The 24,824-nt window shown below is 65.8% G+C and overlaps 2 protein-coding genes across 4 annotated transcripts; both read left to right on the forward strand.

Annotated features, from left to right (window-relative positions):
* Window positions 1-696: 696 nt before the first annotated feature.
* On the forward strand, window positions 697-18,432 carry LOC136372983 (transgelin-2-like). 3 transcript variants are annotated; one of them, XM_066337891.1, is made up of 23 exons: window positions 705-1,017; window positions 1,310-1,501; window positions 4,822-4,974; window positions 5,103-5,254; window positions 5,442-5,559; window positions 5,679-5,820; window positions 5,981-6,126; window positions 6,222-6,364; window positions 6,439-6,579; window positions 6,656-6,772; window positions 7,149-7,299; window positions 7,413-7,536; window positions 7,609-7,784; window positions 7,876-8,126; window positions 8,208-8,292; window positions 8,645-8,815; window positions 8,950-8,995; window positions 9,526-10,716; window positions 11,274-11,419; window positions 17,323-17,531; window positions 17,603-17,777; window positions 17,854-17,956; window positions 18,034-18,432. In XM_066337891.1, exons 1-23 carry the CDS (start codon window positions 966-968, stop codon window positions 18,173-18,175), a joined length of 4,326 nt encoding a protein of 1,441 aa, XP_066193988.1. In that variant the 5' UTR covers window positions 705-965; the 3' UTR covers window positions 18,176-18,432. The 3 variants fall into 3 exon arrangements, with proteins under 3 accessions (XP_066193989.1, XP_066193988.1, XP_066193990.1); XM_066337892.1 differs by lacking the exons at window positions 17,323-17,531; window positions 17,603-17,777; window positions 17,854-17,956; window positions 18,034-18,432 and adding an exon at window positions 11,521-11,793 and having other exon boundaries at window positions 697-1,017; XM_066337893.1 differs by lacking the exons at window positions 705-1,017; window positions 1,310-1,501; window positions 4,822-4,974; ... (14 more) ...; window positions 9,526-10,716; window positions 11,274-11,419 and adding an exon at window positions 15,307-15,422.
* Window positions 18,433-18,789: 357 nt separating this feature from the next.
* On the forward strand, window positions 18,790-23,557 carry LOC136372924 (cilia- and flagella-associated protein 45-like). Its single transcript, XM_066337780.1, has 10 exons — window positions 18,790-19,573; window positions 19,887-20,028; window positions 20,371-20,538; window positions 20,687-20,865; window positions 21,004-21,133; window positions 21,378-21,524; window positions 21,785-21,898; window positions 22,110-22,303; window positions 22,454-22,678; window positions 22,811-23,557. The coding sequence occupies exons 1-10, from the start codon at window positions 18,996-18,998 to the stop codon at window positions 22,887-22,889; spliced, it is 1,956 nt and encodes a 651-aa protein (XP_066193877.1). The 5' UTR covers window positions 18,790-18,995; the 3' UTR covers window positions 22,890-23,557.
* Window positions 23,558-24,824: the final 1,267 nt, after the last annotated feature.

Here is a 24,824-nt window from a genome sequence, read left to right on the forward strand (position 1 = left end):
GTCCCATCTGTGTCTCCTGGTCCCACCTGTGTCCCAGGAGTGTTTTCCCCCCTTGTCCCACCTGTGTGTCCTGCCCGTGTGTCCCACTCATGTCCTATCTGTGTCCCCTCCATGGTGCTACCTGTGTGTCCCACTCGTGTGTCCCACTCATGTGTCACCCCTGTGTCCTGTACATGACCCTCCGTGTCCCCCCTGTCCCTCCCCAATCCCACCCATGTGTCTCACCCATGTGTCTCCCCCTCGGCTTCCTTCAGTCCCACAGTGTGTCCCCATATCCCACGCACGTGTCCCCTTCGTGTGTCCCACCTGTGTTTTTCATTCGCCTGTCCTCTCCAGTCCCTCCCCGTGCTCTCCCCGTGTCCCCACCCTATGTCCCGTGTGTCCCACCCATGTGTCCCACTCGTGTCCTCCCCTATAGGTGCTCCTCCTGTAGCTCCCCGTACCTCCCCCGGTTCCACCCGTGATCCCCCATGTGTCCCCCCATGTCCCCCTCGCTGTCCCCCCCCATATCCCTCCGTGTCACCCCCACATGCCCTCCCTCCCTCGCCCCCCTCTGGGTACTACATTTCCCAGCATCCCTCGCTCCCCGGTGCCTCGCTCCACCATTGGTCGCCTCGGGAAGCGCCCAGCGGCGGCTCCTGATTGGCTGTCGCTGCGGCAACGGGCGGCGGGGGGCGTGGCCGGGGCGGCCCCTCCCGGCGTCGCGGGTTTGTTTGCGGCCGCCCGGCGGCGGCGGCCGGAGCCGAGCGGACCCGGACGGATCCGAACCGAGCCGGAAAGAGTCGAAAGCAGCCGGGAAGAGCCGAGCGCAGCCGAGCGCGGCCGGCCGGGCATGAGGAGCGGCGGGACGAGGAGCCCCCCGCGCCCCCCGCCCGGGGCCGGTGCCCCCGGCGCTGCCCGGCCGAGCCCGCCGGTCCGCGGGCCCCGGTGACGCCGCGGGAGCCGCCGCAGGGGGGGCCTGGGCTATGCGGTGGTGGCTGCGCGCCGCCGTCCTCAGCCTGCTCGCCGGAGCCGGGGGTGAGGGGCCGCCCCGGGCAGCGGGGGTGGCGCGGCGGGGCCGGTCTGGCCGGTGCCGAGTCCCGAGGAGGCGGGAGGAGGCGAGGGACAACTGGGGACACCGGGGGCGGGGGGCTCCGGGGGCGGGAGGAAGGTCCCGGTGTGTCGCGGTGGGATCGGTTTGGCCAGCGCCGGGTCCCGGGGAGTTCCGGGGACAGGGGAAGGGTCCCGGTGCGTCCCGTGCTGTCCCGCCCCCATCCTGGTTCATCCCGGCGTGTCCCGTCTCACCCGTGACCCGGTGCCGGTCCCGCAGGCAGCGGCCGGAGCGAGCCCCGGGCCGTGGTGGGGCGCGTCGGGGGCAGCGCGGTGCTGGGCTGCGGGCTCCTGGGAGCACACGAGGCGCGCCCGCCGCTCTACGTGATCGAGTGGGTCCGCTTCGGCTTCGTCCTGCCCATCTTCATCAAGTTCGGGCTCTACTCGCCGCGCGTGGACCCCGAGTACGCGGGTGAGTCGCGGGGATGGGGCGGGCGGGGGGTTCCAGGGGCCCCCGTGGGCTGGGCTGTGTCTCCACTCGTTGTGCTTGGGTCCTACCGGGTGTTGCTGCTGTTGGACCACCTTAATCCCACTCCCAGGGAAGTGGGGGGGCTCTTCCAGGGGTCTCGGGGGGCGGGAGGGGACGGTGAGGGGCCAGGGAGGTCCCTGCAGCAGGTGAGTCCCAATCCTCATCCTCAGGGATGGCAGGAGGGATGCAGATCACTGCCCAGGCTGGCAGCGGGAGGGATCTCCACAGGGCAAAATGTGGGAGAAGCCCCCCAGCCCACCCGCTCTGGGTGGCCTCTGGCTGCTGGGGCATCTCCCGCAGGATGGATCGGCTCGGCACTGCCCTGGCCGTGTCACCCCGGGCCGGTGTCACCCCGGGCCGGTGTCACCGGGGTGCCGCGTGCCCCGGGCTGCGGGCGCTGCCTCGGCCCGTGCGGGTCGCCTGAAGGTTGAGGCTGGGGAGGGGATTTCGGGGGAGCTGCTAATTGGAGCAAAGCTGGGCCGGGGACGGGCTGGGCGTGGGAGGGGGATATTCGCTGCTTTACCGGGTATTTAAAGTGAGCGGTGGCAGAGCCGGAGGAATCCCAGCGAGAGGATCCATGCGAGGAGGGAGGGGAAGGCCACACGAGTGTCCCCTGGGGATAGGGAAGGTGGCAGCCCGTAGGTGATTTGGGCTGAGCCCTGCCCCGACGTTCTGTGTCGGCCACGCACCGAAATCCGTGCTCCGACCCTTCCTCGGGGGGTAGGATCATGCCCGGATCACGACCCCAACCGCGCTGCCAAAATTGTCCCCTGCCTAAAAATCACATCGTTTAGGACACCCGCTCTCCTGCTGCCCCTTCCCTGGCCAAACGGGAGGGTACGGATTTTGGGAGACGCCTGGGGACGCTTTTCAGCAGCTCCGAATTTGCTCTGGGGGACCAGCGGTGACAACGAAGCCCACGGCCAGGAGAAGGCACCTGCTGTGCCGGGAGGCCAGGGCTGGGCTCCTGTTACCTGAGCGCCGAGGGGCCCCGGGGCTGCCGCAGCTCCGGTTACCCAGGAAGGGGCTGGCACTGTCCTGCCTTGGGCTGCCCGCCGCCCCCCCGTGTCCCCTTGTCCCCGCCGCCCGGCTCGGCCCCGGGGGCTGCGGGAGCAGATTGGGATCAGGGCTGGGGGAAGGGGCTGGTGGCTGGAATGAGGGCGAGGTGGGTGGGCAGGGGGGCTGGCCGCTGTCGCCATGGCAGCGGGGCGGCTTGTTTTCCATCCGCCGGGAAGGGATGGGCGCTGGGAAGGGCAGGGGCGGTGGGTGCAGGGCGACGCCAGCCCCCTCTCTCCGGCGCTTCGCAGGTGGATCAGATCAGGTGTCACCCAGAGGGGCCACTCCTGTCACCAGTGTCCCTCCTGGGGAGAGATCTGGGGCGTCCTGGGGACAGGGTGGGCTGCAGCTGCCTTCTGTGACAGCACTAGGGGAGAAGGGGTCGGCTCTCCCCTGGGTGCCACCACCACCCACAGTGTCACGGGCCACTGTCCCCTCCCTTAGAAGAGGGTCGGTGGTCTCTGGGCTGGCTCAGGTCCCCCCTCCCCGGCTCTGGCCGCGTGGCAGGGGCTGCAGCCCCCTTTGTGTCCCCCCCCTTTTGTCCCGCTGAATGTCGGTTGCCAGGCGCGGGGGGATGCTGGGCCACAGGGTTTTGTTTTTGCAAGGTGGTGGAGGAGGAGGAGGGGGCTGGGGCCGGCACAGGGGGATTAGAGGGAGGCTGAGGGGCGTCCCCAGGCCACTCTTGATCCCTTCCAAAGGGACCTTTGTTCGGGAACCGGCTGCTCCCGCCGCGCCTGGGGCTGGGGGCTGGCAGCTGCTGGCAGGGCCGGGCTTCCCAGAGCTTCCCTGAGCTGTCCCACTTCCCAGGGCCCGGCGTGACAGCCAGCTCTGGGGTGAGGGCTGGCGGACCCCTCGTTCCCACAACTCTGGGGTGGGAGACAGCTCTGAGCGCTGTGGGAAGGGTTTGCACGTGTTTGTGTGCGGGGTTCGTACGGCTCAGGGTGGATCTCGGTGCCCAAACCCGCCTGCCCGGCTCCTGCCACTCCTCCTCTTCCTCCTCATCCTTGCCGGGCTCGTCTGGCGGGACACGGAATCCGGTGGGACACGGAATCCCAATCCCGCTGCCAGCGACAGTGCGGTGCCAGCCGGGGCTCGGGTGCCTCGGGCCGTGCGTGGGGACTGGCTGTGACACCGGGTACAGCTGGCAGCGGCGTTCCCCAAAACCTGTGTTGGGAACCCCTCGGGAAGCTGCTGGTCCGGGGATGCTGATAGAGCATCCTGGGGCTGCTCTGATGCTTCCGATTCCGGAGCTGTGACCCTACCGTGGTGTCCCGGGAGCAAAGTCACCTGGCACGGGCCGGGGTGGCCGCGGTGGGAGTGCCAGGGCAGGGGGTGCCGGGGTGATGGATGCCCAGGGAAGGGGGTGCTCCGGACAGTGGGTGCCGTGGGAGGGAATGCTCAAGACAGTGGGTGCCTGGGGCAGTGGGTGCCCGGGACAGGGGGTGCCCGGGACAGGGGGTGCCCGGGGCAGGGGGTGCCCGGGGCAGGGGGTGCCGGTGCGCTCGCTGGGGGCCGCTGGCCACGCACCCCAGCCTGGGCTGAGCCAATTGCCCGCTGCACCCTGAGCCGATTATGGCTCTGATAATAGCCCGGGGGATTAACGGGCTGCGCCCGCTCTCGCTTCGGCCCTTATCCCTCTCCTCATCAAAGAGGCCGCGGGGCGTGGGGCTGGCGCGGGGCGAGGCCCCCACGGCCTGGGGGACACCGTGTGTCCCCGGGGAGCTGCAGAGCTCGTTCCTGCGAGGCGGGCGGGGGTTCAGTGTCACTCCCCCGTGCCGCGGGGAGCGGGGCCGCTGCGGGGGTGCCGGGGCTTAGCAGGGCTCCTAAGGGTGAGAGCGCCGGGGGGGCTCCCGTGGGGAGGGAGCTATGGGGGGAGAGTCCTCGGGAAGGGGGAAAGGGGTGTGCAGCTGAAGGGGTGCTGGGACCAGTCCTGCCCAGCCGCTGGGAGCGATGCTCGAAGTGCGTGGACCCGCCGTGCTGCGGGACCGCCGAGGCCACCCTCCTCGGGGGCGAGTGACAGAGCCACTGTCGCCTCCTCTCCGTGTCACCCATGTGTGTAGCGCTGAATGTCGCTGTGACCAACCTCTGGCACCGCCGTTCCCAGCCCCCCGTGGTGCCAGCGTGGGCGGACGCCCTGGGGAGGGGATGGCCCCGGGGGAGGGTGGCCCGGGGACATGGCTGTCCCTGAGCCGCTGCTGGGCGCGCAGGTCGGGTGAGGCTGGAGGAAGGTGCCTCGCTGCGCCTGGACTTGCTGCGTGCCGAGGACCAGGGCTGGTACGAGTGCCGGGTGCTCTTCCTCGACCGGCACAGCACCGACGCCGACTTCCAGAACGGCACCTGGATCCACCTCACCGTCAACGGTACTGGCCCATCCCACCCTCACCTGCTGTGCCCACATCTCCCAGGGCTGGCTCTGGAAACACTGGGTTTCCACTCTGAGTTGAGCCAGATGTGGGGGTGAAGGTTTGGATCTGGATTTGCCTTCCAGCACCTCCCACCTTCCTGGAGACCCCTCCTGCATACGTAGAGGTGCGGGACCAAGCTGCACTGAGCCTCACCTGCAGGGCTGTTGGCAACCCCCAGCCTGTTGTCACCTGGAAGAGGAGTGACCTGCCTGTCCAGAGCGGGGACACGGTGCAGGTGAGGGTGACAATCACCTGGTCACGCTTCTATGGGGTGGGGCCAGGGTCTCGTGCTTGGCTGTAGAGCAAGTGCCTATCCCCACTGTGGTGGCACCTGTCTGCTGTCACCAGCCTGCTGTCACCAGCCTGTTCATGGGGCACATTGCTGTCCCTTGGTGGCTGTGTCACAGCTGATGCCATTGCAGGTGAGGAACGGGACGCTGAGCATCGCCGCCGTGGAACGTGCCAGTGCAGGCACCTACACGTGCCACGCATCCAGCAAGGAGGGCACTGTCACCCACACCACCCGTGTGCTCGTGCAGGGTAAGGACAGGGGTTCTCCCAGCCCACAGGGACACGGAGCCATGGCATGGTCAGTTTTGGGAGCAGCTGCAGCCATCCCCTGTCCCAAGCCCTCACTGCCCCTTTGTCCCGCACCTCAGGGCCACCCATCATCGTGGTGCCACCCCAGAACGTCACTGTCAACATCTCCCAAGATGCCTTTCTGGCGTGCCAGGCTGAGGCGTACCCAGGGAACCTCACCTACACCTGGTTCCAGGGCAGCAGCAACGTCTTCCACCTCAGGTACGGCAGGAATGGGGGTGGCGCTGGGGCTGTTGTGCCCCCCACACCTGGCCCCGAGTGCCAGGGACAGGCTGGGTGTGTGATGGGGGTAAATCCATCACCCCAGGGCAGCAGGGATAGTCCCAACTGTGCCACTCACCGCTGTCCCATCCCTTCCCAGCCACCTCCAGGCTCGGGTCCGTGTCCTGGTGGACGGGAGCCTCCTGCTGCAGCGAACGACCCCGGACGACGCTGGGAAATACACCTGCACCCCCAGCAACGGGCTCTGGAAGCCGCCTTCTGCCTCAGCCTTCGTCACAGTGCTCTGTAAGACCCCCTCCTGCACCTCCAGGCCATAGGGGTCTCTGCTGTGAGGGCTGTGGTGGGAACAGGGGTGACCCCAGCCCTGTGTGTCCCCGCAGACCCAGCGCAGGTGACCACCATGCTCCCGGAGACCCACTTGCCCAAGGGCATGCGGGGCGTGATCCGCTGCCCCTCCAGAGCCAACCCCCCCCTGCTCTCCGTCAGCTGGACGAGGGATGGGCGCCCGCTGGAGCTGGACAAGGTACGGCCGCTCCCACCTTCTCCACCCTTCCCACCTTCCCAAACCCCTCCTCCTCACCCTTTCCCCTCTCCCAGCTCCCGGGCTGGTCCCTGCGGCCCGACGGCTCCATCGTCATCGCGACGGGGAACGACGACGCGCTGGGGCTGTACCGCTGCACGCCCTACAACAGCTACGGCACCGCCGGCGAGTCCCGGCCCACGCGCGTCCTGCTCAAGGTGAGGAGCCCCTCGGGGTCCCCTCCTGGCTCTGCACCCTCTGCCAAGCCCCCCAAACTGCCCCTCTGCCTTGCAGGACCCTCCCATCTTCACGGTGAGGCCCAAGGAGGAATATTTCCAGGAGGTGGGCCGGGAGCTGGTGATCCCCTGCGCAGCTCATGGGGATCCCCCACCCACCATCACCTGGGTGAAGGTAGGGGTTGCTGCTTTGGGGGGCCAGTTAAGCCCCCATGGGGACAGAGCTTGCTTTTCGCCTCCAGGGCATCATTTCTGGGGCAGTGTCCTTGTCCCTACATCACTCCTGTGGCTACGTCCCTCCCCATGAATGCTGGGTCCCATCCCAAATTGGGGTCCCATTACATGGTTCTTGAAGGGCCTCAGGTCACTTTGCTTGGTTGTCCTCCATAGAACTGAAAAAGCCTTGCCCCTTGGCTTCCAAACCAGCCCCGGGGTGGTGGGTCATGTCCCCCTTTTCAAGTCCCCTTGTCCCCGGTGTGGCAGTGTCACAGTTCTGGCCCTTCATGGGGGTGGGTTGGTGGTGGCCCCATCAGCATGTCCATGCTGCACAGGTGGGCAGCGTGGGCAAGAGCAGTGCCCAAGTGGATGGAAACAGCAGCCTCGTCCTCCGCCCCCTCATCAAGGAGCAGCATGGAGTCTGGGAATGCACGGCCACCAACCAGGTGGCTAGTGTCACTACTGCCACCTCTGTCCACGTACTGGGTGAGCTGCCCATCACTGGTGGGCTGGGATGGTCCCAGGGTGAGCAATGCAAACCCCACCCTGTGCTGGAAGAGGTGGTCCAAGCCCCTCAGTGTGACACTGCTGCCCGCCAGGTACCAGTCCCCATGCTGTCACCAACGTCTCCGTGCTCCCACTGCTGCTGGCAGCCAACATCTCCTGGGAGCCAGGCTTTGACGGAGGCTACTTCCAGAGGTTCAGCGTCTGGTACACCCCTCTGTGAGTGCCCACCCCTGCAGTGTCCCCCTCAGCACCCTCAGCTCCGGGCTCATGGGTCCCTCCTGTCCCCAGGGTGAGGCACCCGCCGCGGGCGCACCATGACTGGGTGTCACTGTCAGTGCCGGCGGGGGCTCAACACCTTCTGGTGGAGAACCTGCAGCCAGACACCAGTTACCAGTTCAGTGTCCTGGCCCAGAACAAGCTGGGCAGTGGCCCCTTCAGCCAGATCGTCACCTCTGTGCCCAGGGGTAAGGGGAGCTCCCCAGAACATCCCCAGTGCCTCCAAGCACTCCAGAGGCTCCTCTTCCCACCTTGTACCAGCCTCTGCTTTCTCCTCAGGCTTCCCAGTGACCACAGTGCCTCCGGAGCCGCCGGCCATGACTGTGCACGTCTTCCTGTCCCCACCCCGGGCTCTGACAGCCAACGAGACCGTGCGGGGGGTTCTGCTGCGCTGGGACCCCCCTGCCCGTGCCTCGGTGGCCCTGAGCGGGTACGCGCTGGAGCTGCGGCAGGACAAGGGCGGCTGGGAGGTGCTGGAGCGCTCCATCCCTGGCACTGACACCCAGGTGCTGGTGCCAGGGCTTATCAAGGTGAGGTCTGGCTGGGTGCTGGGGTGGGTTAGGGCTCGGTGGCCGCTGTGGCCAGATGGCTCATGGTTTTGTGTCCTGCAGGACGCCTTCTATGAGTTCCGACTGGTGGCCTTTGCTGGCAGCTACATCAGCGACCCCAGCAACACAGTGAACGTCTCCACGGCAGGTAAGGCTGGGCTGCCACGCTGGGGACTGAAAGCAGAGGTGTGAAACATCTAAATTCCAAAAGGAGGACCCCCTTCATGCTGCTCCCACCCCTTTGTCCTTCCTGCTAAACTGAGAAGGACCCCCAAGGCTGAAGCTGGAGCAACAGCCACAGATCTGCCTTGGTTTCAGCCTCACGGATCAGAGCATCCCCTCTCCTGGTGCCCATGGTGGGGGGCACAGGTCCCCCCAAGGGCAGAGCAGCCCTGGTGTGGCAAGAGCTGAGGCTTTGCTGTGTCCTCATGACGCTAGTGACACGTGTTGACACGAGGGGGGCTGTGCCTGCCTGATGGGGTGCCCTGTGTGTGTGGCAGGGATGGAGGTGTACCCGTCCCGCACGCAGCTGCCGGAGCTGCTGCCGCAGCCGGTGCTGGCGGGAGTCATCGGGGGGATCTGCTTCCTCAGCGTGGCCGTCATCTTCAGCACCATGGCCGCCTGCATCATGAACCGGCGCCGCGCCGCGCGCGTCCGCAAGCGCCGCCAAGGTACGAGCCGGGGAGGGGACAGGGGACAAGGGACAGGCCAGCCTGGGTGGGGACCGAGTGGGTGCTGCTGTCTCCTCCTCATCACGTTTTGAGTTGCTCGCCGTGTGATCCCCCTGTGTTCTCATGGCTTCCAGATCCACCACTCGTCTTCTCCCCCAGCAAGAAGCTCCCACCTCCACAGTAAGTCACACCACGCCATTGCCACGCTTTCTCCCTGTCCTGCCATGTCAGTGCCATGCTCCCTCCATCCCACTTCCACCATGCCCACGTGCCCGCCCTGTCCTGCCAGGCCATGCCACGCTCCCTCCCTGTCCGTCTCTTGCCATGCCATGCTCATCCACTTCCCATTCCCTCCCTGTCCTATTCCTGCCATGTCACTCCTCTGGTTCCACTCCCACACATCCTACTCCCTCTCATCCCACTCCTGCCCACACATGCCATGTTCCCATCCCTGTCCCTCTCCCTCCATGCCACTGCACTCCTCATCATCCCTCTGCCACTGGCTGGGGGCACAGGGACAGGCTGGGGACAGCCACCCCCTGCTGCCACTGACAAAGGGTGTTAGGTGTGGGCTGCTGGGGCCGGGGCTCACTCTGCGTGCTCCCTCCGGGCAGTTTTGGCTGGAGAAAGGATCAGCAAGTGCAGGAGCAGGGCTGTGAGGGCCCAGGAGCACGGCTGGGGGTGCTGCAGCTGCTGCCTCTCCTTTGCAGCAATTCTCGTGGCCCTGGTAGCCCCGACAGCACGGTGAAGCTGAAGCTGCAGCCGTCGCCGTGCCGGAGCCTGCACCGGACACTGCTGTGGGGTGAGAAGGCCGGCACCAGCCTGGGGCTGAGCATCGCCGGCTCCCGCTACCCCGGCTACGAGAGCCACAGCCGGGAGCACATCCCACTGGAGCGCATCTGCCGCGGCCCCGACGGCCGCTTCGTGGTGGAGACTGACCCGCGGCCGCAGCCGGACCCTCCGCGGGACCCCCTGGAGCCCTACCACCAGCTGCCCGCCGAGGAGGAGGAGGAGGATGAGGAAGAGGAGGAAGAGGACGAGCCCGTGTGGCACAGGGGGGTCTCGCTGCGCCCCCGGCCCGCGGGGCAGCCCCATCGGGGCGCCCGGGCCTCCAGCCACCGCCACGGCCGCTACTTCGGCTACGGCAGCAGCAGCCCCGTGGACGAGGCCGTGGCGTTGAGCATCACCGACGTCAGCCCCGTGGCCTCCGCCACCCTGCCTTACAGCGCCGGCCAGGAGCCCCCCGGGCCCCGCCACGGCCCCCCCTGGGACTCGCCGCCCCGCCACGGCTCCCCACAGCCGACCACTGCCCCCCCGGTGTCCCCCGGCCCCCCGGCCATCAGCGGGATCCTCCAGTACCTCAGCCTGCCCTTCTTCAAGGAGATGTGTGTGGACGGCGACTGGCCCCCGCCCGAGGAGCCGGCGGAGCCCCCCAGTGCCGCTGCCCAGCCGGAGCCCCCCGCCAGCCCCCCGCGCACGGGGCGGACGCTGTGCCCGGACTGCATTGACACAAGTGCCAACGCCACCTCCCCACCCACCACCGCCGCGTTCCTTGAGCCCCCCCAGCTGCTCGTGGGTCCCGCCAAGGCCTCGCTGCCCGGCTCCCCCTCCTGGCCCCGCTCCCCCAGCCCCGGGCCTGCCCCCCAGCCGCCTCCCCACCTCCGGACTGAGGCCCCGGGGCGGCCGCCGGACGCTGCACCCCCGGAGAAGCTCCCGCGGGGCAGCCTGACCAGCCAGAGCAGCGGCCGGGGCAGCGGCTCCTTCCTGCGGCCCCCCTCGCTGGCACCATCGTTGGGGGGCACCTTTCTGGGCACTCCCCTCGGGGACGGGGGCAGCTGGCACAGTGGGGGCTCGGCAGCAGAGGAGGGACGGGGCAGGATGGATCCTGGCGCCGGGAAGAGGTGAGCCGTGGGCAGGGCACTGGGATGAGCTCCTGGAGCGTGCTGGGGCAGCTCTGGGCCTGTCCCACGGAGCTGGGATGGGGTGTCCTGGCACGGAGCCACCTCGCTGCCTCCCAGCCCTGCAGTGCCCTGGGGACACCCCTGTCCCTGTCCCGAGAGACCACTCCAGTTCTCCCCCAGCATCCCTGCCAGCTCCCCACTGTGTCCCCATATCCCTCGGGGTGGTGCCTCTGACGCTCATCCCTGGGATCTCACGCTCGTCCTCGGGATCTGCCCCTGGCACCAATCCCTGGGGACTTGTAGCTTGGGGTCTCTCCTGACATTAATCTTTGGGGTCTCATGCCCATCCCTGGGATCCGACAGCTCAGGGTCTGCCCTGCCCTCAATCCCTGGGCTCTCATATCCATCCCTGGGCTCTCATATCCATCCCCAGGCTTTCACACCCAGCCCCTGGGGTTTCACTTTTTAGGGTCTCCCCTGGAGCCCATCCTCGGGGTCCCACACCCATCCCCGGGGTCTCACGCCCTCGGGTCGTGCCCTTCGCCCCCTTCCCGCAGGAGAAACACCTCGGTGGACGAAAATTACGAGTGGGACGCAGAATTCGCGCTGGAGTCGGAGCTCCTGGAGGCGCTGCAGCTTTACCGGGGCGCGGCCCCGGCTCGGCCCGGCTCCTCCATCGCCCTGCGGGACCTGCAGCGGCACAGTGAGTGCGGCCCCCCCGCGCCCCCCACCCCCGTGCCCAGGGCCCCGTGGCCGCCCCGGCGGGTGCTGCGGCGGGGCCGGACGCTGCCTATCTCCCTGCAGAGCCCTGCTCGGCCCCGGTGAGCTCGGTGTCAGCGGAGGCGTTGGGGACGGGGGGTCCCCCGGAGCGCGGCCAGACCCCCCGCCCCGAGGGGCCGGGGGCGCGGCGCCGCAGGGAGGGGGTCCAGCAGCGGCGGCAGCGGGTGGGCGCCCGCGGGTGCTGCTCTGAGCGCTTCGAGGTGGCCACGCTGCTCTAGGGACCCTCGGGACCCCCAGGGATCCCCCGGGTCAGGGGTGAAAGGATGGGCAGGAGGGGAATAAAGAGGCGTGAGAGCAGCTCTGGCTCCTGTTGGCGGGGGCGCCCAGCATCCCCAAGGCATCCAGGGTTCTGCCACTTCCCCCTCCTTCTAAACCCGCCCTCCTCGTGCCCATGACCCCCTTCATCCACCCCCATCACCCGTCTCCCTGCAGGCTCCTATGTCCTATGCCTTCCACTCGATCCTACCCCCCCATCTTCCCGTTTTTCCCCTCCCACCTCGTCCCGCTCTCCGTGCCTTGTGCAGGCTCCCCTCCTGCTCTCCCCCCATTTTTCTCTGTCCCCATCTTCCCCACCCCCTGGCCACAGCATCCCATTCTCTGCTCGCATCTTCCCAGCCCCCCCCTGTCAATTCCGCCCCCCCCCCGTCACCGCAATCCCCCCCCATCTTCTTGATACCCCCCATCTTCTCGTGTCCTCCCACGAATTGCTCTGAACTCCCATTTTCCTCATAGTCCCACTTTCCTCATGTCTCCCCTCATCTTCCTAGTGACCTTTCCCTGGGGTGCCTCTCCATGCTCTGGTACCCCCCCCCCCCCCATCTTCTCGCTCCCCCTCCCCATCATTGGATTGTCCCCCCATCTTCCTGATATACCCCCGCCCATCTTATCGGCATCCTCCCCATCTTATCTGGGTGGCCGCCATTCTTGTCCCCTCTCCAATGTCCCTGTCCCCCCCCGCCGCTCCCCGTTCCGGTGTCCCCCCCTCGCTTCTCCCCGTTCCCCCCCCGGTGGGCGGGGCCTGGCGGCGGCCCCGCGCGCGAGAGGGGCGTGTCCCGCGCGCTCGTGCCCTTATATGGCCATGGCTGGGGAGCGCGTCACGGGGGCGGGGCAGACCATGACGTCACCGGGGGTCGCGCGTGGGCTCCGGCGAGGGTCACGTCGGGTCGCGGACCGCGGGGTCCCGCCGTGGGTCACTCCCTGTCCCCCTTTGTCGCCCTCCCACGCCACCCCATGTCGCCCCGTTATGTCCCCTTGTGTCTCTCTGCCACGTCCGCCCATCATGTCCCCCTGCCACGTCCACTCGTGTCTCCCTGTGTCCCCCTATCTCTTCCTCCTGTGCCCCCTGCCACGCCCACCCCATGTCCCCCCGTGGCCCCTATTGGTTCCTCCTGTGCCCCCTGCCACACCCACTTCATGTCCCCCCCTCCCCGTATTCCCATCATGTCACCCGGTCACATCCACCCCTGTCCCTTGGTGTCCCCCTATCATTTCCCCGGGTGTTCCCCTTTCCCCCGTCACATTCCCCTGTCCCCGTGCCACTCTCATGTCCTCCCTTGTGCCCCATCACCTCCCCCTGCGGTGCCCACCTCATGTCCCCCATACCTCCCCCTTTCTTCCTCTGCCACACCCACTCCTGTCCCCCCATGGTGTCCCCCTGGGATGTCCACCTCCTGTCCCCCTGCCTGTTGCACACTGTCCCCTGGCCCTGCCCCACATCACACCATGCCCCCTGTTCTCCCCTTGTGTGCCCCTCATCCTGCCCTATGTCCCTGCCTGAGTTTGTCCCCAAGGTCCCCTCCCCACTGTGTCTGCTGTATAACCCCCACTGTGTCCTTTGGGGGTCCTGCCTGTGTGACCCCCACTTCATCCCCAGCTGCGTCCCCCCGGAATGGTGCTTTGTGACACCCCATCACTTCCATATGGTCCCCAGCCTTGTCCCCCTGGCTCCTGCCCTGTGCCACCCCTGGGGCTCCTGTCCCCAGATCACCATCCCCTGGCTGAGACCTTCCAGGATCCTGCCCCAGTGTCGCTTTTCCTGTCACCCATGTCCCTTGGGACTTCCTCACTCCTGTGTCACCCTGGGCCTCCTCCCCTCTGTGGGTCTTGCCCCCTGTGTCACCCCTGAATCTCCTGCTTTGTCACCCCTAGGTCCTGCCCCTGTGTCACCTCTCTCCTGTCACCCCTAACCCTGTTCCTGCACCTCTCTGTCAGCCCCTGGCCTTGTTCCCCCCATGTCACCCGTGTCCCATGGGTCACCCATGTGCCACTCCCTGCCCTGTTCCCCTCCTCCATGTGTCCCCCACCCATGTCACCAAAACCACAGGAAACACCACCCAAAATCCCCAGGGGACACCCACAACCCTTAGAGGGTTAAAGTGACCTCACACACCCCACCCTGCGGCACCCATGGGTGCGGGATGGGGCCCAGGGAGGGCAAGGGGCCACTTCTGGGCTGGTCCACAGCACTGACGGTGCCATCACAGCCAAGCTCTGGCACCACAGGTGAGCTCCAGGTGGGCTGGGGACGGTGGGTGCTGAGTTGGGTGCTGAGGGCTGGGTGAGGTGACAGGGACAATGCAGCAGTGGCCCTGCCACCGGTTCCGGAGGCGGCCGGTGGCCTCGAGCCGAGGTTTTGTTTGTTGTTTTGGTTGCGCTTCCCATGGAGACGGGACTTGTGCAAACGCCATCGTTTCTCCCGGCGCCACCAGGGACACTGCGGGTGCTGGGGAGGTCACGTCCTCCCCCCGGCCCTGAGCTGTCCCCCTGCCACCAAAACCAGGCCCTGGTTTTCCCCATCATCATCACAGCAGGGCCCTGGCACCCACCATGTGCCACTGTGGGGATTCTGTCCCCTGAGCATTGTCCCCATCACAGCCTCATTCCTTACTGCCACCGTGCCAGGTTTTGTCACCACAGCCACTGCCCCCACCAAAATCTTCAGGGGGGTTATGGCCAGCCGGTCCCCATCATTGTAACTCTGTCCCTGCTACTGCAGCTACACTGTCCCCACCAAAGCCACTGTGTCCTCACCACAGCCACGCTGTCCTCAGGCAGTTCCCCTGTGTCCCCCTGTCCCCACCACAGCCATTCAGGTCCCACCCCAACCACCTCATCCTCAGCCACCACAGCCATACTGTCCCCACACAGCCCTGTGTCTGCCTGTCACCATGGCCACTGTGTCCTTACAACAGCCACCCCATCCTCACCTCAGCCTCATCCCGTGTGGCACTGTCACCACAGTCATCCTGTCCTCACCACAGCCACTCTGTGTGACACTGTGGTGAACACCCCATCCTGACCTCAGACAAAACAGCCACCCCATTGCCATATCCCCGTGTCCCCCTGCCACCACAGCCACGCTGTCCTCACAACAGCCACACAGTCCCTCCCACAATCCCTGTATCCCCTTGTGGCCACCCTGTCCTCATTATGGTCATTTTGTCCCCACCATGACCAACTTCTCCTCAGCACGGCCACCACAGCCAGTCTGTCCCCACACAGCCACTGCTACCAGGGCCACGCTGTCCCCACCACGGACACCCTGTCCCCTCCATAACCATTGTCCTCACCAGAGCCATTCGCTCCCCACCACGACCACCCCATGGCCAACACAGCTGTCCCCACACAACCCCTTTTTGTCCACTTGACACCGTGGCCACCCCGTCCTCAGCCACCACAGCTACTCTGTCCCCACCACATCCCCCGTGTCCCCCCCGTGTCCCCCCCCGGGGCTGCCCCGGGGCGCGGCGGCGGCTCGCTCCCAGCCCCGGCCGCTGCCCTGGCGGATCCCGCCCCGGGGGCGGGCGGTGCCGGGCGGTCCCGGGCGGTCCCGAGCCGCCCCCGGCCGCGGTGACATCAGCCGTGAAAAGGGCGCGGGCGGCGGCATCCGGCACTGCCGCCCCGGGAGAGCGGGACCGGCGCCGCAGGTAGGGAGGGGCTGACACCGGGCACCGGGCGCAGGTGGGCACGTGATGGAGCGGGATGGCACCGGGCACCGGGAGCGACGCGGGCACCGGGACGGTGATGCGGACCGCGACAGCGACAGGGGCAGAGATGGGGACCGGCTCGGGACCGGCATCTCAGCCCCCGGAGCGCGCCCGGTGTCCCCGGGACTGTCCTCCCGCCCGTCCCGGTGGCGGTTGCGGCAGGACCGCGCCCGCGGAGCCGCCGGGACACGCGGCCGCGCCCGGGAAACGGGACCGGGGTGCGGCTTCCGGCCCCTCGGTGCGGGGAGCCCCGGGGCACGCCCGCAGCGCTGCCTCCGCTGCCCTCCCCGCGGCCGCCGGGCTGGCCGTGTCTCCCCGGGGTCCCCGCCCCGCTGGCCCCGGGGGGCTCCGGGGATGCCAGGGTGGTCGAGCCTTGGGTAGAGCCCCTCCCTGCTGTCCCTGGGGTGTGTCAGGGCCCCCCAAAGTGGCCTTTTGCTGGTTGAGGTTCCTTCCCTGTTGGCACCGGAGGGTCTCGGGGGTCCGCAGGGTGGCTCGGTCCCAGCGGGGCTGGGTACAGCCCCTTTCCTGCCAGTTCTAGGAGAGAGCTCAGGGGTGCCCAGGCTGTCTCTGGATGTCCCCGGGTGATTGCTCCCTAACTGTGGCTCTTGCTGGCTCCACCACGGCTGGAGGGTGCCCAGCCCCAGTCGGGCTGGGTGCAGCTGCGTGCTGCGGGGTCCAGAGGTCGCCGGGGCGGCGTGGCTGGGTCCGGGTGTGTCCCCTCCTCCCGCCTGGGCAAGCCACGGCTGGGTCGGGAAATGATCCCAGTTCCAGCTCCTCTTTGTTTCCCAACGCCTTGGCCTCCGGCCGGGTGCTCCCCACTGCAGCTCCCGCGGGGTCCCCGTGCCCCAGGTCTCACCCCGGAGATCCCCACGGCGGCACAGGGCTTTGGCTCTGGGGACACACCTGGCTGGCGTTGGTTTTCCTCTGGTCCCTAAGAGCAGCACGTCCTGGCGCTGCTCCTGGTGACTGGACCCTTGAGCCTGAAGCCTGATGTGTGACAGGGGTGAGCTCTGCCCCGAGCTGAGCCTGGCACCCCCGGGTGGGTGCAGGCTGGGCAACCCCCGGGGAGCAACTGCCACATGTCCCCAGCCAGGACAGGGACACTGGGGCAGGCAGGGCACTTGCACGTGTTTTGGCTTCTCAGTGCCCCCAAATGCCAGCGGGACAGGACATGGGGGCCATGCATGGGTGGGCAGCCCCATATGTCCACCACGACACTGGTGGGCAGAGGGGACAGAGACCCCGTGGGCTCGGGACACTCTGGCTGGACAGGCAGGGCCACTCTGCTCATGTCCCCCGTGGGCACAACCTCCATTATCTCCAGCACGGGTGGCACCGCTCCAGTAGCACCTTGGCACAGGCAGCACCTGGCCAGGGGTGGGGTCTGGCTGCCCCGCCGGGGTGGGGACACTGCCGCCATCAGCCTTGGCCCCACGCTCCTGCGCCAGTCCCGGATCTGGCTCCAGGCCCGAGCAAACGGGCGAGATCTGCAAACAAGCTCTGACCGGCCCCCGGTGCCTGCCAAGTCCGTGCGCGGCGGCGGGGCCGAGCCGTGGGATGGGGATGCTCGGAGTGGAGTCCAGCTGGGCACACAGGGGTGGGTGGCAGTGCTGCCCACCCTGCCCGGGGACAGTTGCCTCTTGGGTGGGCACAGACCCAGCACCTGCTCCTGGGCAGCTGGGCAGGAAGAGGGCAGAGCCTGAGCAGCGCCTGGCACGGATGATAAGGCTCCGTGCCGGACGTCCAGGCAGGATGAGGCTGTGCCATGCCGTGGTCACGGGGCTCCCTCTGTCCCATGCTGGGTGCCACCAGAGCCACTGATGGGGTGCCGTCCCTGCAGACCCCCCTGCCATCAGCATGGCGAACCGGGGCCCATCATACGGGCTGAGCCGGGAGGTGCAGCAGAAGATCGACCGGCAGTACGACCCCGAGCTGGAGCAGGTGCTGGTGCGCTGGATCCTGGCGCAGTGCGGCGGCGACGGCGGCAGCGCGGTGGCACAGCCGGCGCCCGGCAGGGACGGCTTCCAGCAGTGGCTGAAGGATGGCACAGTGAGTACCCTGGGGCCAGCCAGGCCAGGGGGTGACCGCACCGCACACCTGACCCCTGTCCCTGTCTGCAGGTGCTGTGCCGGCTCATCAACAGCCTCCACCCGCGGGGACAAGCGCCCGTGGCCAAAATCCAGGCCTCGGCCATGGCCTTCAAGCAGATGGAGCAGATCTCGCAGTTCCTGCAGGCGGCTGAGCGCTACGGCATCGCGGCCACCGACATCTTCCAGACCGTGGATCTGTGGGAAGGTGAGTGACCCGGAGGCTGTGGGGTGGGTCAGGGACAGGGATGGAGACGGAGCTGAGCCTGCTGTGTGTCCTCCAGGGAAGAACATGGCGTGCGTGCAGAGGACCCTGATGAACCTGGGCAGCCTGGCTGTGGCCAAGGGTGACGGGCTCTTCGTGGGAGACCCCAACTGGTTCCCCAAGTAGGTGGGGGTGCTGGAGGGGGAGGAGGTGGGGCTGTGGGCTCCCGTGGGGACTCTGACACCTCGTGTACCCGCAGGAAGTCGCAGGAGAACCGGCGTGTCTTCTCAGAGGACAAGCTGAAGGAGGGGCAGAGCGTCATCGGGCTGCAGATGGGCACCAACCGGGGCGCCTCGCAGGCTGGCATGACGGGCTACGGGATGCCCCGCCAGATCCTCTGAGCCCCTCCGGACCCCCCCAGGCCTCTGCCTGCCAGGGGCCCCCCCAAAACCGCCTTAACCCCTGCCGTGGACCAGCCGGGTGTCCCCCGGCCCGGGCAGCCGCCCCCCCGCCAGTTTTGTCAGGACCAAAGTCATTTTTTATTATTATTATTTGGCTGGGTGCCTTGTGCCGCAGTGCCTTGGGGGCTGCTGGAGGGCCCCCCCAGCGTGTTGGGGAGCAATCCCTGTGCCCCAATAAACAGTTCCTCTTCTTTCCAGGCTTGGATGGTCGTGATTTGGGGTTGGGGAAGGGCAGAGGGCTCCTCCTGGGTTACAAGGGGGGACCTGGTCTGGGGGTGCAGAGACCCCAAGACCTCGGCGGCAGCAGCCACGTGGAGGGGCGGGACCACGGGCAAAGGGCGTGGCTTTGGGCGGAGTCAATAGGGACTGGGTGGGGCAAGCACAAAGGTGCCGAGGGGGCGGGGCTAAGAGGTAGAGGGGCGGTGCTGAGTTGAGGGGTGGGGCTTGAAGGGGTGGGGCTTAAAAGGGCGTGGCAAAGAGCAGGGGGCGGGGCGAGGAGGGGTGGGGTGGGGTTACCACTGGTGACTCTCCGGTGACCCCCAGGGACGGGGGGTCGCGTGTGTCGCGTTCATGTAAGACGACTTTAAGGACATCTGTGCAAGGGGGACACCACAGGGGACATGTGTGAGCACACTGGGTGACACAACTCCGCCAAGCCCCGCCTTTTTCAGGCTAAGCCCCGCCCCTCCTGCCGAGGCACCGCCCCAATTCCCCGCCCCGGCCCATTCCCGGATTCCGTGTAAGCTGTTGGGGCGTTGCCATGACAACAGCCGGTCCCGACAAATCGCGACTTCGGCCACGCTCTCACAGTCGGGACAGACACATCTCACCGTCGTTTCCAGCACGCTGTGACTCGGCTCCAGGAAAACGGGACAGCACCGAGAGCGCGATGGCAGCCGCGACAGCCGGCACAGGATTCCGGTCCCACCGTGCCGGGGGCTCCTACCGGGAGCCTCTCCTCGCCCACCGTCTCCAGCTTCCCCCGCCGGGATTTCAGTCCGTCCGTCTCGATGTCGCTCCCTCGGCCTCCCGGGCTCCCCAGCCCTTCCCCACTCCGCAGAATGTCCAGCTCCTCCCGCTGACCCCGGTCCCTCTGTCCCCTCCGGGAGTGTCCCCGGCAGAGGGCTCAGAGTTTTTCCCGGGATCAGCGGGTGTCCGAGGAGCGCCAGGTGGAAGGGGTTCGGGTCCCTCAAACTTTTCTTTTCTGCAGGTCACGGGCTCCAGAGGCCCTGCCGTCATCTCTCAGGATGTGCCAAAATATCCTCGAGAGCGGCTCTCCTTCAAGCCCAAGCTCAAGACCATCCGAATCATCACCAAGGACCTGATCCGGGACCTCGTGTAAGGCTGTGCCTGAGCCCTGAAGGGTTTTGGGGGAATGGGTGTCACTGCACCATCCCAAAATCTCTGGGGAGCAGGGATTGGCAGTGTGCCCTGGCCACTCCCAGGGGTCCTGCCCCCCTGCATCCCTGGTGCCACTTTCACCACACTTTCCCTTCCTGCTTCACCCAAAGCAGGAGAGCCGGGTCCCCACGGCTTCCCCAGCACTTCCCGCAGTGCTCTGGGCTGGCTTGGTGGCCGACTGGGCAGCTCAGGGGACACAGGGAGCTGTTGGGGTCTCCGTGTCGCTGAGCTCTCTCCCTGTGCTCCCCAGCATCCCCCAGCAGAAGCCTCAGCCGTGTCTCATCATTGAGGAAAAGGATTATGAAAGGATCAAGGAATCAGCTCGAGCCCCAACTGAGCTGGAGTGCTGGGACAGGCTGAAGACCCTGAAAGCCAGACAGGACGCTGCTTTTGTAGGCATCTCCTTTCCTGCTCCCTCTTCTCCCGCTCCACGGCCAGGCTCTAGGGGGGTGCCTTCACCAAGGGGGTCCCTTTTGTCCCTCATGTTTCGGGGCACAGGAAAGGTTGCAGGGCTCAGGGCTGTGTCCCTGGAATTGAGAGCTGGGCAGCATCCCTGGAATTGTGCCCAGCCTTCCAAGGGCAGCGAGTGTCTGCCCAGAGATGTGGGAAGGGGTGCCCATGGCCGTGCCAGGGCCCCAGGAGCCCGTCATGTCCCCGTTCAGTGCCGGGGATGCAGCACCTGAAGTGTGACCCCTGTGAGCCCCCGGATCAGGCAGCGCTCTGTGTCCCCACAGGAAACCCTGAAAAAGGCCCAGATGGAGGAGAAGAGAAAGGCAGACCTGGAGGACAAGAGTCAGAGTGACCTGGAGGAGGAGCGCCAGCAGCAGGAGAAGCAGAAGTTGCTGCAGCGGGCGAGGAGGATGAGGCTGGAGCAGGATGAAGAGATACGGGAGCTGAACGCGGTAGGGCCGCCACTCGCCGCTGTCACCTGGCGCTGCCTGAGCCTCCCCTGCTCCTCGTGCTCCCAGATTCCTCCTCTCCTTCCCTTGTCCTCCCTGCTCCCTGTGTCCCAGTGCCCCTCCGGGCCACACACACCTCTTGTCCCCACAGCTGTTCCTCAATGCCAAGTGCAACATGATCCGGGACAAGCAAGTCCTGGAGAAGCAGATGATCCACAAGGAACTGGCGGAGGAGGAGAAGCGCCTGGACAAGATGATGGAACTGGAGCGGGACAAGGGCAGGGAGGTCCAAGAGGAGCTGGAGCGCCACAGGAAGCAGGAGCTGATGAGGTGGGCACAAGGTTCCCTCTTCCCCATGGAGGCATCCGGCCCATTCCAACCGCACCGGCCCTGTCCATGCCAGCGTTCCCATGATGGGGATGGAGCAGGATGGAGCCAGAGGGAACCCTTCTGCTCTCCTATTCCCAGAGCCAGGCAGGACATTGTGAAACAGATGGAGCAGAACGCAGAGGAGAGGGCGCTGAGGGCTGAGGAGGTGTACCAGGAGGGGCAGAGGCAACTGCAGCGCCTGGAGCAGATGAAGAGGGAGGATCAGAAGGTGGGAGCAGGGAATACGGGGGTGCAGGGAAGTTTCCACCTGGCTGGAAAGGGTCTGGCAGTGCTGGATCAGCCACACTCAGTGAGTGGGGACAGCAGCCAGCAGGATCAGAGCTGTGGTCCCCACCATGGGGACTTGGTGACATCCCTGGGAGATGACCCAAAGCCTGCCTGCCCTGAGTGAGGAGGAGGAGGAGGAAGGAGCACTCGGCCTGGTGGCCTTCAACCCTGCATGGCATTTCCAGGCCCGGGAGCAGAAACAGGCGAAACTAAAGCAAATCCATGCCGAGATTAGACAATTCAATGCAGAGAGCCAGAGGCTGAAGGATCAACAGCGGGAACAGGAGAGGCTGGAAGATGAGCGGATTCTGGAGCAGCAGCGGCAGAAGGCTGTAAGAGGAGGGCAGGGGCTGCAGGAGCTGCCCTGGGGCTTTGTCCCACAACCTGGAGCTCTGTCCCACACCCCAAGGCTGTCCCACACCCTGGGGCTCTGTCCCACACCCTGGGGCTCTGCCACACACCCTAAAGCCCTGTCCCATCCCGGGGCTCTGTCCCACACCGTGGGGCTCTGTCCCATCCCGGGGCTCTGTCCCACACCCTAAAGCTCTGCCCCACACTCTCTGTCTCTCTCTCCCCGGGCTCTCCCCCACAGGAGCGTGAGGCCGCCTGGGAGGCAGAGCAGGAACAACTGCGCCTGGAGAAGGAGAAGGAGCTGGCCCGGCTCAGGGCCATGCAGGAGCAGGTCCAGGACTGGCAGGCAGAGCAGGTGAGTGGCACAGGCACAGGTGACACGCTCCCCTGCCGCTGTCCCTGTCCCCAGCCCAGCAAAGAGGCAGCGCCTGGATGTGGGGGCTCTGCAGGACCAGCCCCTGGAGCCAGGGCATGTCCTGGAGCAGTGCTGGCAGAGCCAGAGCCATGGCCAAGGGCTTCCATAGGTGCCCCTGAGGGAGGCCCAGCACTGTCCCCTCTTTGGGCAGGATGCTCTGAGGGCCAAGAGGAACCAAGAGGTGGCAGACCGGGAATGGCGCCGGCAGGAGCTGGAGAAGGCGCGGAAAAGGGCCGAGCTGGAGCAGCAGCTGAAGCAGGACCGCCTGCAGCAGGTGGCCCAGAAGGAACAGTACCTGGCCATGCAGGTGGAGCAGGACCGCCAGGAATTCCAGAGGGTGCTCAAGTGAGGCCCAAGGGACCCAGGGATTGCTGAGGCAGTGGCTGGGGGCTCCCAGTTCCTGCTGGTGGCTCTGGGGGCTCCAGTGCCAGCCCAGTGCCGTGCCAGTGTGGGAGGCTGTGGCGGGGTCCCTGAGGCAGCCCGGCTCTCCCGCAGGGCCCACCAGGAGCAGCTGGAGCGGGAGAAGCTGGAGCGGGAGCAGAGGGAGCTGCGGCAGCGCGCCCACGCCGAGTATCTCCGGCAGCAGATCCAGGAGCTCCAGCAGCAGAAGGAGCGGGAGCGGGCGGCCGTCCTTGAGGAGGGCCGGCAGCAGGAGCAGGAGGTCCAGCAGCGCCGCCAGCACCTCACCCAGCTCAGGCAGCAGAAGCTGCAGGAGTTCAGGTCAGGAGCTGCTTTCCTGGGCTCCCTGAGTCCTTCCTGGTGTCCCAGCCTGGGCCACCTCCCAGCCCCCTCTGCATCCTCAGGAAATGGTCCCAGATCCATGGGGAGTCTAATGGATTCTTTCCTCTGCAGAGCTGCCGGAATTCCTGACAAATATTACGCCCGTGTGGAGCGCAGGGCTCAGATCCGAGCCAGCACAGCCCCTTCCTAGGCCCAGCCCCAGGAGGAAACAGCTCCAGTTCCCCACGGATTTGGGGCTCCATTTCCAGTGTCCTGGGTTACGAGGACAAGGCTAGAGGTGTAAGCAAATTGTGTGTTCCTGTCCCATCTCCATCATGCTGCTGACCTGTCAGTGGATGGGTCACTCACTGCAGCTGCCCAGTGCACAGCCGACCCCTCAGCTGGGTGTGGGATAAGGGAAGGAGGCAAAGCCTGCAGGGCAATTTGTGTTTGTCTTCCCAAACTGACTCAGCCGTAACTGCACCCAGCCATCATGGCTCAAGGTCCAGGTGAGCACCCTGTGCAGATTGAGGCCATCAAGGATTCCCCAGAACATCCCATGAGTCACAGGAATACATAATTCCCTTGTGAAATTCCCCGCCCTGGGGGAAGCACTGAACATTCCTGCCTGAACCTGACCATATATAATCTGGGCTCTTTGGGGATTTGGGACACCACCACAGCTCAAGGGACCTAGAGGAGGACCAGTCCTTCCCCAGGATCACTGGATCACATTCAACAGGACTTCATCCACCTCCCTGACTGACAGGATGCCAGGTTGTACTCTGCCTTTGTGGTTTTAAGCCATCTTTTTCTGTATCATTGCATTTATTGTAATCTTTCTATTAAATGGTAATTCTGACCTGAAATCTCTCTCAAGGCATTTGTGTTGTGTTCATTTCTCCTGGTGGTTTACTTTCAAACCAGCACACTCATTGACTGAGTTTTCCAACAAATGACATTTTCTGAGCAGTGTTTTCCACTGGGCTCTTGCTCTGCTCTCCTCCTCCTCCTCCCAGTGCTCCCAAAGCTGTGTTTTTACCTGCAGGACCATGGAGAGGAAATGGGACCCACCTGTTCCCTGGCAGCACAGGGATGGGAGTTAAAAGGAACAACCACTACCACAAGAAATTCTACAAGGATAAATCTGCTCCAGTCTCCCAGGGGCAGGTCCTCAGTCAGAACAGGAGAGATGATGTTACTTCCCATCCTCTGGACATATTTACAAGGAATAAGCAGCATGAGCCATGACCAGGACTAGAGGGGCCCTGGCTCCTGCCAGGTGGGCCAAAGGGACACTGAGATCCCTTGGACTGTGTGGATCCATGGCTTGGCACAGCAGAGCCACGGGAGCACAGGGCTTTAGGTGACCCCTGGGCACAATGTCCCTGCTGCCACCGAGATCCATAGGGACAGAATCCATGTCTCATCCTGGGCTGACAGGGGGATCCCAAGATGGACTGAGCTGGGAGATGAAGTGACCCCAGCTGGGAATGGCCCAAACAGGCCCTTGGGACTGGGTCTGAGGCCACAGGAATCCTTGGCACAGATTCTGTCAGGAGAGGGGATTTCAGGGAGCCCAAAGGGCATCGCTGGGCTTTGGCAGAGCTGCTGTAGAGACAGAGGGAATTCCACAGCTCAATCCCTGCCCTGGGCTTTCCCAGGACCCTTCTGCTGTCAACAACAAGGATCAATGGCCACCAGAAAAGCATCAGCAACATCAGCACCATCATCACCAACATCATCAGCAACATGGCACCAACTGGGACTGCAGGACCCCATCCCTGTGTGACCTGGAGAGCTGGGAGTGCTCAGCCAGAGCAAAAGCCCCTGGTTTGGGTTTCATAGTGAATATTTCTCACTGTCAGTGTGAAGGCACTGGGAGAAGAAGGGGAGAGGGGCTGAGGGGTGGTGGCTGAGTTAAACCAATGGAGTTGGCTGATAGCTCTGGCACACCAACAAAATGGTGTGGGGAGAGGGAGAGGGGTTTGGAAGATTTGGCTGGGGGTGGGTTCTTTCCACTTGGGATTTTTTCAGGAGCTGCTTCATGAGTGGTTGTGGGCTCAGACCTGAGACTTCGGCTGTGCTTCAAGCCAGCACTACGATGGAGTTCTACCTTCCTCACTGGGGCTCTAGCCTGTATTGC

Source organism: Sylvia atricapilla, chromosome 30, assembly GCF_009819655.1.
Source record: "Sylvia atricapilla isolate bSylAtr1 chromosome 30, bSylAtr1.pri, whole genome shotgun sequence".
Taxonomy (NCBI): Eukaryota; Metazoa; Chordata; class Aves; order Passeriformes; family Sylviidae; genus Sylvia; species Sylvia atricapilla.

Coding starts and splice junctions, on each gene's coding strand:
- LOC136372983 (XM_066337891.1), top strand. CDS start 966: ATGCGGTGGTGGCTGCGCGCCGCCGTCCTCAGCCTGCTCGCCGGAGCC. Junction 5,821..5,980: donor AGCAACGTCTTCCACCTCAG/GTACGGCAGGAA, acceptor ATCCCTTCCCAG/CCACCTCCAGGCTCGGGTCC. Junction 7,537..7,608: donor AGCGTCTGGTACACCCCTCT/GTGAGTGCCCAC, acceptor TCCTGTCCCCAG/GGTGAGGCACCCGCCGCGGG.
- LOC136372924 (XM_066337780.1), top strand. CDS start 18,996: ATGACAACAGCCGGTCCCGACAAATCGCGACTTCGGCCACGCTCTCAC. Junction 19,574..19,886: donor GACCTGATCCGGGACCTCGT/GTAAGGCTGTGC, acceptor TGTGCTCCCCAG/CATCCCCCAGCAGAAGCCTC. Junction 22,679..22,810: donor CAGAAGCTGCAGGAGTTCAG/GTCAGGAGCTGC, acceptor TTTCCTCTGCAG/AGCTGCCGGAATTCCTGACA.